This window comes from Panthera tigris, chromosome B1 (genome assembly GCF_018350195.1).
Source record: "Panthera tigris isolate Pti1 chromosome B1, P.tigris_Pti1_mat1.1, whole genome shotgun sequence".
In the NCBI taxonomy this organism is placed as follows: Eukaryota; Metazoa; Chordata; class Mammalia; order Carnivora; family Felidae; genus Panthera; species Panthera tigris.
In genome coordinates this window covers 202,080,875-202,092,900 of record NC_056663.1, presented here as the reverse complement: position 1 = coordinate 202,092,900, position 12,026 = coordinate 202,080,875, and the positions used below count along the sequence as shown (strand labels likewise).

At 43.8% G+C, this 12,026-nt stretch overlaps 1 protein-coding gene across 1 annotated transcript in view; it reads left to right on the top strand.

The window, feature by feature from the left end:
* The window catches only part of GRK4 (G protein-coupled receptor kinase 4), a 96,352-nt gene that overhangs the window by 72,503 nt on the left and 11,823 nt on the right, over positions 1-12,026 (top strand). Inside the window, exon 10 of the mRNA XM_042985077.1 lies at positions 2,476-2,513. Coding sequence (XP_042841011.1) covers positions 2,476-2,513 — 38 coding nt within the window. The remainder of the gene's footprint in view (positions 1-2,475; positions 2,514-12,026) is intronic.

Genomic DNA, 12,026 nt, shown 5'->3' with positions numbered 1-12,026 from the left:
CCTAAAGTGTGGCAGCGGACTGCTCATCTGCGCGCAGCTTACAGCGGGTGTGTGCGGGAGAAGCGGGTGGTCTGGGGCCTGTTCCAGCTTGTCCTTGAGCGTCCCTGTGACACCTGTGCTTCGCTCGTCCTCGAGACTCACATTCTGCCCACAGCTACTTCACAGATCTTGTGGCCCCGACAGGAGGTGGTGCCTGTGCCGTGGGTAAGCACAGTCGTGGTGTGTGTGGGTAGTGAGCTGACCCGAAGGCCGCCTCTACTGTTAACTCCTTTGGGAGACGGATACAGCACACTTCCTTTCGGAGCGAGCGGACTGGCTGTGCACGGTGGCCCCGAGTGTGCGCTGCTGAGCTGTGCCGTGGGGTCGGGTCGGGAGGTCTCAGGCGGGGCCCCAGCTTGTATTGTGACCAGTTCTGCAGGGCGCAGTGAGGCTTGGGAAGTCCCCAGAGGAGGTTCTAGTAATTTGGGTGGGCAGGTATTGTGGCGGTGATGAGTGTAAATTTACGTTAACAAGGAGGCTGTGGAAGTGTCGTGTCAAGGAAGACTTCTTTTCTTAAAAATAACATTTATTAGGATTTTTTTTTTAAACAGAAAAGAATAAAGGAAAAAACAAAAATGTTCATCATTCCGCCCAGATAATGCAAGAGCATATGCATGGGGCTAGAAAAGGCAAACACGGGGGCGCCTGGGGGGCTCAGTAGTTTAAGCGTCGGACTCTTGATTTCAGCTCAGGTCACAATCTCACAGTTCTTGAGTTTGAGCCCCATGTTGGGCTCTACGCTTACCCGACTGAGCCACCCAGGTGCCCCTAAGTAAATAAATTTTTAAAAAAAGAGAAGAAGGGGCGCCTGGGTGGCTCAGTCAGTTGAACGTCTGACTTCAGCTCAGGTCAGATCTCGTGGTCTGTGAGTTCGAGCCCCGTGTCGGGCTCTGTGCTGACAGCCCGGAGCCTGGAGCCTGCTTCCGATTCTGTGTCTTCCTTCCCCTCTGCCCCTCCCCCACTCATGCTCTGTCTCTCCCTATCTCAGAAATAAATAAACATTAAAAAAAGTTTTTTTTAAATAAAAAAAGAAAAGAAAATGCAAACACAGAAGGCCCCCACGCCTCTGCCACTGGTCTCTGTCCCCAGGGAGACCGTTACCACAGTGGCGTGGGTGTTGCTACAGGAAATGTTTCTCTGCAGCTTCTTCTCTCCCTGGGCTTGGAACCAGGTAACCTCTCCTTTCCCAGGGCTGTGGGAGTTGGCCTGAGCAGGCTTTACAGGAAGTGCGGCCTGTGGGCCTTGTGGGCAGTGCTCTCACTTCAGCAGCTCCTGGTTCTGCGGGGCCTCTCTCTACAGAGCGTTCTGGAGGCCAGCCGCTTCCAGCCACCGTTGCTCTCACTAGCTTACTGTCTGTCCATCTGTCCTGCTGCTTCTGCCTCCTCTGTAGGTTCTAGTCATTTGGCCACAGATCAGGGGTGATGCTCAGGGGACGACAACACAGTGTTGTGATAGGGCCATACTGGAAATCAGAGTTAAATGCAAATCCTTTGAAAAATAAAATTTTGGGGGCTCCTGGGTGGCTCAGTTGGTTGAGCACCTGACTTCGGCTCAGATCATGATCTCTTGGTCTGTGAGTTTGAGCCCCACATCGGGCTCTGTGCTGACAGCTCACAGCCTGGAGCCTGCTTCCGATTCTGTGTCTCCCTCTCTCTGCCCCTGCCTTATTCATGCTCTGTTGCTCCTTCTCTCTCTGTCAAACATAAATTTTAAAAAAAATTAAAAAATTTAAAAAAAAAAAGAAAAAAAATTTTTCTCTCTAAGGGAAGAAACAAACAAGCAGCAGCTTGACATATTACTTTTAAGATATCTTAGTCTTTCGTGATCTATATTTATTCAAAGTTTGTGGTATTCCCCACCTCCCCTTCACAATGAACTGCCAATAACAGTCACTGCTGTTGCTTACCTGCTTCCCGCTGCAAGGCCTGAGCTCCCCAACCCTGCCTTGCCGGGAAGCGGGTGGGTGTGGATGGCGCTGTGAGGGGAGGACACGGAGGCCTAGGGCGGTTAAGGCCACGCAGCGGAGAAGTGGCAGACGGTGCCTGTCTGACCCCCAGAGCTGAGTTCTTCCGATACGGGGGATTTTCACTTGTTGACATTTTAAAAAGTACGTTAATGATGAGAGAAACAGCCAAGTTTATTATGGACTAATTCCTTACTGACCTTCCGTTAGATCCGCGGGCCTGTGCAGAGCGGTTCGCACACCGCTGGCACATGCATGGTGTTTGCCAAGATGAAGCCTCTGTGGGGTCCTCGTCCTTCCCGGCGACCGCGTGAAGGGCTCATGAGCTGACCCACAGAGGGTGGTCTTGTCATCTCCCGTTCTTGCTGCTGCTCAGAGTAGAGACATCTGTGGTCATTTCTGCTGGGTGCTGAGGAGTCACAGTGTCGCCTTATGAATAACTGAGCTTTTTGTTGTTGTCCCTTCCTTTGTAGAGACTTAAAGCCTGAGAATATCCTCCTCGATGACATTGGTAAGTGAGTGAGCTTTTCACGTCTAACGCATAAGGCTTTGTTAGGAGGGACCTGGCTACAGAGAGTTAATGTGCACTTAGCCTCTTATCGCAGAACAGAAACAACACCAGAAAGAGAAACTCATTGGTACATGTTCTTTTCAAAATCTAATAGAGATAATAACATTGTCATTCCCCCGTATTTAGGCAAGAAGCAGAGATGGTCATAATTTTCTGTTAATAATTGAGTTCTAGAAGCATATTAAAATAAATTCAAAAGTAAGAACATTTTCCTCTGCCCATATCTTGCTTTTTCCCTTGGAGGGGTATATCTTTGCCCTCCTAAATACTGACCTGCTGCCCTTGCCTTAGGCTTCTTTCACAGAGCAGGAGCGCAGGTGGCTGGTTGGGGACCCTGTGAGCACAGGTGGGGAATGGCCCTTCTGGACCGGCTCATTGTCATCAGCAGGTGCCCCTCCTCAGTTCTCGGGGTGATGGCTGCACTGGGAAATGCCTTCTGGCCCTTAACCCGCGGTTCACTGTGCTGTGCTGCTGACCAGCGGGGCGTGAAAGTGGCTTTGAAAACAGAGGATGTACTCTGTGTGGAAACGGGAAGTGATCTCCAAGATACAACATTCCCTGGAAAGAAGTGAGGTCAAGAACAGCATAGAGTGTGCTGCCTTTTGTGTAAAACGAGAGGAGAAGTAATGTGTATTTGTATTTGCTTTATACGTACGGACCTGAAGAAACACAAAAGAAGACTCATAAGAAACTGTTAAGAGTGCAGATAGCCTAGGGGGAGCAGGGTTTCCACTGACACTAATGCCCTTTTATATTTTTCAGTATGTAATTCAGTTTCTGCAAAAGAACCCACAACATGCTGGGATTCTTATTGGAATGGTATTGGATCTATAGAAACTTTGTGGAGAACTGACATCTTAACAATATTAAATCATTCCATTTAAGAAAATAGTATATAATCCCGTATATTTGGGGCTCGTTTAATTTCTCTCCACATTATTTTGTGATTCTGTTCGTTGTAGCACCATGTGAGTACATTCGTTATTCAGAAGTCATTTGTTTGTATTACTTTTTTTTTTTAATGTTTATTTATTTTTGAGACACAGAGAGACAGAGCATGAACGGGGAAGGGACAGAGAGAGAGGGAGACACAGAATCGGAAGCAGGCTCCAGGCTCTGAGCCATCGGCCCAGAGCCCGACCCGGGGCTCGAACTCACAGACCGCGAGATCGTGACCTGAGCCGAAGTCGGACGCTTAACCGACTGAGCCACCCAGGCGCCCCTGTTTGTACTACTTTTAAGTGGACTCAGTGAAACTCCACGGAGATGTTTGTAGTTCTTTCTGTGCATCACTCCCTCCTCTCCAGGACTTTCCCCCACAAATTTGAGCTGACCTGTCTTCCCTCAGTTCTAATCTGTCTTCTTAGCAACACCACCTGTTCTGTGTAGGCTCCTTCTTGCAGTGCTGGGATCCGGAAGCGGCTCCTGGTCAGGGAGGACGGTAGGACCCAGCTTTCTTGTTTCTCTCCTGTCGGGAAGCACCATCCCTGGCTACCGTAGACCCAGTGCCAAACAGTGTATTGGGGCCATTTTTAAATTATTTCTGATTGAAGAGCAAGTGTTGCATCAGTTACCCCTTGTTGGTTGGAGGCAGAAGTTCCGGACATTCCAGTGGGGTCTAGTTGTACATATCGGGGTATCCTTTTTCAGTATCGCGTTGTGGTTTTCACCGTAAGGGTCGTACACATTTTTGCTATTTGATGTTCTTTAATGGTATTGTTTTTAAAACTTCTATTTGCTTGTTGCTGGTATTTAGAAATCTAATTTCCCCTATTATTTGCATTTTACATTACTGTCTGATACACTGTTAAAATCGAACCAATACCAGTACATTATTATTAACAAAAATCCATGGTTTACTTTAAGGCTCGTTCTCTGGGTTGCACATTGTGTGGGTCTTGACAAAGGTGTGATGACATAGGTCTACCCTTACTGTATCACACTGAGTAGTCTCACAACCTGAACGTCCCCTGTGTATCACATATCCAGCCCTCCTACCGTCCTTCCAAGCTTGGCAACCACCCATCTCTACTCACTCTGCCGTTTTGCCTTTTCCAGAAAGTCATAGACTTGGAGTCATGTAGTGTGTAGTCTTTGCAGACTGGCTTCTTTCACTTAGTAATACACATTTAAGGTTTCTCCAGGTCTACGCTTGAGGGCTCATGTCTCTTTACTGCTGAATAATATTCCACGGTCTGGACGGACCAGAGTTTATTTGTCCATCGCCTGCTAAGGACATCTTGGTTGCTTCCAAGTTTGGGGAATTAGGAATAAACCTGCTCTACACATCCACATGCAAGTTTTCGTGTGGACGGAAGTTTTCAACACCGTTGAGCATATACCAAGGAGTGTGATTTCTGAATCAGACAGTAAGAGGATGTTTAGTTTTGTAAGAAACTGACAAACCATCTCCCAGAGCGGCCGCACCTGTGATCCTGCGTTCCCACCAGCTGTGACCGGGAGCGCCTGTCGCTCTGCGTCCTGGTCAGCATGTGGTGGGGTCAGAGTCCTGGATTTGGCGGTTCTAAAGGTGTGCAGTGGAGTCTTAGTGTTGTTTTACTTTGCAGTTCCCTAGTGACATACGGTGTTGACCATCTCTTGTTATGCTCATTTCCCATTTGCGTATTTTTGTTATGAGGTGTCTGTTCAGGTCTTTTGTCCATTGAAAAAATTGGGTTGTTTCTTTTCATACTGTTAAGCTTTAAAAGTTCTTTATGGGGGCACCTGGGTGGCTCAGTCAGTAGCTCAGGGGTAGCCTTTTAACATACCACCTTTAAGTACGAAATTTGCTGTAGTATTTTTGTAGATACTCTTGGTCAGATTTAAGAATTTTACTTTTTGGGGCACCTGGGTGGCTCAGCCGGTTAAGCGTCCAACTTCAGCTGGGGTCATGATCTCACCTCACGGTTTGTGAATTCAAGCCCTGAGTCAGGCTCTGTGCTAATAGCTAGGAGCCTAGAGCCTTCTTCAGATTCTGTGTCTCCCTCTGTGCCCCTCCCCAGCTCGTACTCTGTCTCTCTCCCTCTTTCTCAAAAATAAATAAACACTAAAAAAAATTTTTTTTAAAGAATTTTTCTTTTTAAAAAAATAACAAATCGTTGTTGAATTTTATCAGTGCTCTTCAAGATAATTATAGGATGTCCTTTTTTTCTGTTCATATAGTAAGTTTTCAGATGTTAAGCTAACATTTCATTTCTGAAATAAATCCAACTTGGGCATAGTATGCTATTCTTTACATAGATTGCTAGATTCTGTTTCCTGGTATTTTGGGGGTGAAGGTCTCTGCTCTCTGTGTCTGTAGTATCATGGGAGCGCCAGCGGCCTGCTGTTGCCTACATCCCTGCAGAGGCTCCAGGGCCCAAAAGTCTTGACTCAGCCGCCGGCTGGCCCAGCCTCGGTGGGAGTCGCAGGTTGGAGCAGCTGGAGAGTGGCCGTGTGTGGCCCCTGTTATGCCCAGGATTCGTGATCCCCAAAGACCACCAGGGAGCCGAGTCCGATGCAAAAGCAAAGAGGCTTTATTCGAGCTAGCTCGAGCTCAATCTCCTACCTGAACCGACGCAGCGGTGAGATCCCGGAGAGAGAGAGAGAGCGAGTTTCAAAAGCACAAAAGGTTTTATAGGGATCATGGCCGTAGCCGATTGGCTGGGGAAGGGTCGTGGCCTCAGCCGATTGGCTGCCAAAGTGTGGTCCCAGATCAGCAGTTATCAGCGTCACCTGGAACTTGTTAAAAATGCAAATGTTGGGCCTGGTGGTCACAGACCCACTGAATCAGAAACTCCGGGGGTGGGGCTCAGCAATCTGTGTTTGAACAAGTCTTCCAAGAGATTCCGATGCAGCCGAAGTTTAAGAACCACTGTATCTGAGGATCTCTAACATGTTTGGCCTCAGCGCATACAGAACGTTTCTCACTGGTCACCTATTAACCATTGGCTGTCAGCCTTGCTGTGCTATATAAATACCTAGCACCAAACACCGTCCCCAGAGACTCTGGTTAATTGGTTTGGGGAGGGGTCAAATGCTCCCCGGTCATTCTAAGCCCGGACAGGGTTGAGGGCTCCTGCCTCTGGCCCCGACCTGAGAGAAGCCCTCCCTCTTCTACTCACGCTTTCCACGCCTCTCACACTCCCCTTCCTCCCACCTCAGACTTCGGGAGAATGCATCAATCGGTAAGTTACTCAAGGGGAGGAGGCGTGTTCTGAGGTTTGAGCGGGAACTTCTTTCTGCGGCCACGTCGGGGACATAGTCACTAGTCGGCCGGCCTAGGTCTGCTCTTTCAGCCCCCACTGCCGGTGAGCAGCCTTGCTCTGACCAGGATTTGCAATGCTTCTGAGAAATGCTGGTGCCCCTTGGCAGCTCACCTGTGCGTGGTTCTCTGCGCGGGCGTTCCGTCCATCCGATACAGTCACCGTCGTGGCTCGTGGACACCCTTGGAGGACGGCTTGTGTGATTTGTTAGGCCCTGCAGTTGTGGCTGGTAGTAGCATGGGCCGCCCTGACCTTCACCACCCTGCCCCGAAGCAGGAGCCCAGCATCGTGTCTGTAGTCTTGACTGTTATCTGTTCTTTTGGTGCTGTGCACCTGGTCACATTCCTGTTAAGAACGGAAAGGAATATTCTACAGAACTTTGTTTTGCTTTTCTTGATTTCAGATTAAAAAAAATGTTTATTTATTTTGAGAGACAGAGAGAGAGGGAGGGCATATATGTGCACGTGCACGTGCGTGGTGGGGAAGGGTAGAGAGAGAGAGAGGGGGAGACAGAGACTCCCAAGCAGGCTTTGTGCTGTCAGAATAGAGCCTGACACAGGGCTCGATCTTACAAACCATGAGATCATCACCTGAGCTGCACCTGAGAGTTGGACGCTTAACTGCCTGAGCCACCCAGGTGCTCCAATTTCGGGAGACTTTAAATCTTTTCTTCTTGTTTTCCTATTCTTTTAATTTTTAAAATGTAATCCGAGCTATACTTTATGACTTATGAATGTGCTTGATTTTAGGATTTTTAGTATCATGTAGTTACAATTCCCAAGAACTAATTTCCACCAGAAACCATAGAACATAAGAGTAACTCTTTCATTTCCCATCTAGACAGCTTGTTAGGGCTTCTGTTCTTGTCTGTAAAGCAGAACTTGACATTTGTGGTGAAATTAGGTTTTAAAAAAAAGATGATTATAAAGAGAACTACAGGCAAATATCTCTGAACATGGTTGCAGAAATCCTCAACAAAATACCAGCATGCCAAATCCAACAATACCTTAAAAAAATCACTCACCACAGTCAAGTGGGATTTATTCCTGGGATGCAAGCGTGGTTCAGTGTCTGCAAATCAATCAATTGTAATGTATCACATCAATAAGAGAAAGGATGAAATCACACGTTCTTTTCAATAGATGCAGAAAAAGCATTTGACAAAGTACAATATCCATTCATGATAAAAGCCCTCACACAGTAGGTTTAGAAGGAACACACCTCAATATAAAAAAGGCCATGTATGAAAAACCCACAGCTAATATCATCCTCAATGGGGAAAAACTGAGAGCTTTCCCCCTAAAGTCAGGAACAAGACAAGGATGTCCACTCTCACCACTTGTATTCAACACGGTACTGGAAGTCCTAGCCACAGCAATCAGACAAGAAAAAGGAATAAAAGGGCATCCAAATCAGCAAGGAAGTCAGACTTTCACTATTTGCAGATGACATGACACTACATGTGGAAACCTGAAAGACTCCACCAAAAAACTGCTAGAACTGATATATCACTAAAGTTGCAGTATACAAAATCAATGTATAAAAATCCATTGTATTTCTATACACCCATAATTAAGCAGCAGTGAAATTAATAAAGCAATCCATTTATAATTACACCAAAAAAATAAAATACCTAGGAATAAGCTTAACCAAGGAGGTGAAAGGCCTGTACTCTGAAAATTTTAAAACACTGATGAAAGAAACTGAAGACGATACAAACAGATGGAAAGATATACCATGCTCATGGATTGGAAGAACCAATATTGTTAAAATGTCTGTACTACCCCAAACAATCTACAGATTTAATGCAATCCCTATCAAAATACCAACAGAATTTTTCACAGAACTAGAACAAACAATCCTAAAATTTATATGGAACCACAAAGACCTCAAATAGCCAAAGCAATCTTGAAAAAGAAAATCAAAGCTGGAGGTATCACAATTCCAAATTCCAAGATATACCACAAAGCTGTAGTAATCAAAACAGTATGATACTTGCACAAGAATATACACATAGATCAATAGAACAGAATAGAAAATCCAGAAATAAACCCACAATTATATGGTCAATTAATCTATGACCAAGGAGGCAAGAATATACAGTGGGGAAAAGACAGTCTCTCCAACAAATGGTGTTAGGAAAACTGGACCACTTTCTTATACCATACACAAAAATAAACTCAAAAGGGATTAAAGACCTAAATGTGAGACCTGAAGCCATAAAAATCCTAGAAGACAGCACAGGCAGTAATTTCTCTGACACTAGCCATAACAATATTTTTTAAGATATGTTTCCTGAGGCAAGGGAAACAAAAGGAAAAATAAAGTATTAGGACTACATTAAAGTAAAAGGCTTCTGCCCAGCGAAGGAAACGGCAAAACAAGAAGACAACCTACTGAATGGGAGAAGATATTTGGAAATGACATATCCCATAAAGGGTTAATATCCAAAATATATAAAGAAGTTATAAAACTCAACACCCAAAAGGCCTTCAGGTGTCCATCACTCCTGCAAGCACCATGTGGGCACACAATGGGGAGAGACCTTTTGAGTGTATGGGGTGTGGGAAAGCTTTCAGTCAGCCGCAAAGTTTTCAAGGTCATTTGAAAATGCACAGCGTGATTAAACCCTATGAATGTAAGGAGTGTGGAAAGGCATACAAATTTTCCTCATCTCTTTGAGTGCATATGAAGAAATACCCTGGGGAGAGACCATCACAAGCCACTGCTCCCTTCAAGAACACAAGAGGGTGCACAGTGGACAGTAAGCCTTTGTACGTAAGGCTTTGTATGTAAGGACTCTGGTGAGACCTTCCAGTGTCCCACAGACTTGCAAGTATGTGTGATGGCCCTTGGTGGGGAGAACCTTGTGAATGACTGCTCTGTGGGAAAGCCTTCACTTGTCCCTCTTCCCTTCGAGGACACACATGAAAGCACAGTGACACGAAATCCTATGAACTTAAGCACCAGGGAAAAGACTTCAGGTATCCTAGGAATCTGTGAGCACAGACACACTGTGGGAAAGCATTTAAATTCCCTTAAAATCTTATTTAAAATGCGAGCCAATTGCAATGGAGATGATCCTGAATGGACACAATTTTGGGAAAACTTCAGAATACTTCAAAATACTTCATGTATTTTGTTCATGAAAATTCAGGTGGGACAGAAATCTTTTCATTATTATGAATGTGGTTTTGACTTTCCAGGTGCCTCTTCCTTGATGGGGATCCCAAGTGTATCAATTCCTAGTTCGTGTCACTGATATGAATACTAATGGTTTCAAGTGTCCTTCTTTGTCTTCTACATCTGTACAAAATCTTTGTTGTTATCTCAGACTTGAAGTAATCACACAGTTATGTACATGTCTCTTTCCCATTACAATGTCTCTTGGACCCAAGGGTGATAAAAATGTATCTGTTGTTGGTGGGTACATACAACTTTATATACTTTTACAAAAAAATTTCTTGAATTGTACATTCCAAAATGTTGTTTACATTATTATGACATAAGACCTGTATTGGTGAAAGTTCTTTTCTGTTCTCTGTTGTGGATACTGGAATTTCCTGATTCTGTGTCTACTCTCTTTAGTCTTTATTATTGAAAGATATATTTTCACATCAATTCTCTTTTTCTTCAATTTTTAAAGTTCTGATATTGGTTTATCTTTTCTGGGACTAATTATGTCTCTGGTCGATTTCGGTCCAAATTATGAGTTAGAGGAACATCCCTTTGGACCACAAAAAAACAAAACAAAACTCAACACCCAGGAGACAAATAATCCAATTAAAAATGGGCAGAAGACATGAATGGACACTTTTCCAAAGAAGACATCCAGATGGCCAGCAGACACATAAAAAGATGCTCAACATCCCTCATCACCCTCATCACTGTCCTGTATTAAAATGCAAATCAGAACCACAAAGAGATATCACCTCATGCCTGTCACAATGGCTATTATCAAAAAGACAAGGGACAGCAAGTGTTGGAGAGGATGTGAAAGAAAAGGAACCCTTGTGCACTGTTGGTGGGAATGCAAAACGGGTGTAGCTACTCTGGAAAACAGTGTGGAGGTTCCTCAAAAAATTAAAAATAGAACTACCCTATGATTGTACTATGGATATTTACCCAAAAAATACAAAAAAAACTAATTTGAAACCCCTGTGTTGATTGCAGCATTATTTACAATAGCCAAATTATTAAAGCAGCCCATGTCCACTGACTGATGAATGGATAAAGGAAATGTGGTATATACATACAATGGAATACTATTCATCCATAAAAAAGAATGAAATCTTGCCATTTGCAACAACACGGATGGATCTCGAGAGTATTATGCTAAGCAAAATAAGTCAGTCAGAGAAAGACAAATACAATATGATTTCATTCATATGTGGAATTTAAGAAACAAAAGCAATGAATAAAGGCAAAATAAAGACAGAAACCAAAAGACAGGCTCTTAACTACAGAAAACAAACTGATGGTTACCAGAAGGGAGACGGGGGTGGGGATGGTTGAAATGGGTGATGAGAATTAAGGAGTGCACTTATCTTGACGAGCACCGAGTAATATATACAATTGTTGAATCAGTATGTTGTACACCTGACACGAATATAACCCTATGTTACCTGTGCTGGAATTACAATAAAATTTAAATTTAAAAAGTGCTAACTATCATCTGTTCCAGGTTGTAGGGTATATTTACCATTTGTCCATCCTAAATATGTCAACACTCTTTTTTGAAAACTTATAAATTAAGAGGGACTTCGTTTGTGAAATGTAGCTGGTAGTTGACATAAAAAAGAAAACCGTGTCATTCCTATGTTTTCTATAGCAGAGACCTCGGTTTTATGAAATAGGCATATTCCTAAATAGCAAGATAAGTAGCGAATTTTTGTAAAAACCGGTAGCATTTTATCATTGACAGTGATTTTAAAGAAAGTCCTAAACATCATATTCTTCTATCTCTAAAATATATATCAAAGGTAAGAATGCTATTTTTTAAAACATAAACCCAGTGCTATTATTACATCCAAAAGTATTTAGCAATTCCTTAACATCACCTAATATACCATCAGTTTTAAATCTTCCTTCATTATTTCATAAATGTTTTTATAGTTGTGTGTTGAATATAGCATGAAGTTCACATTACATTTCGTTGATATCTGGTTGAGTCTTTTTTTTTTTTTTTTAACTTCATAGGTTTCTTCTC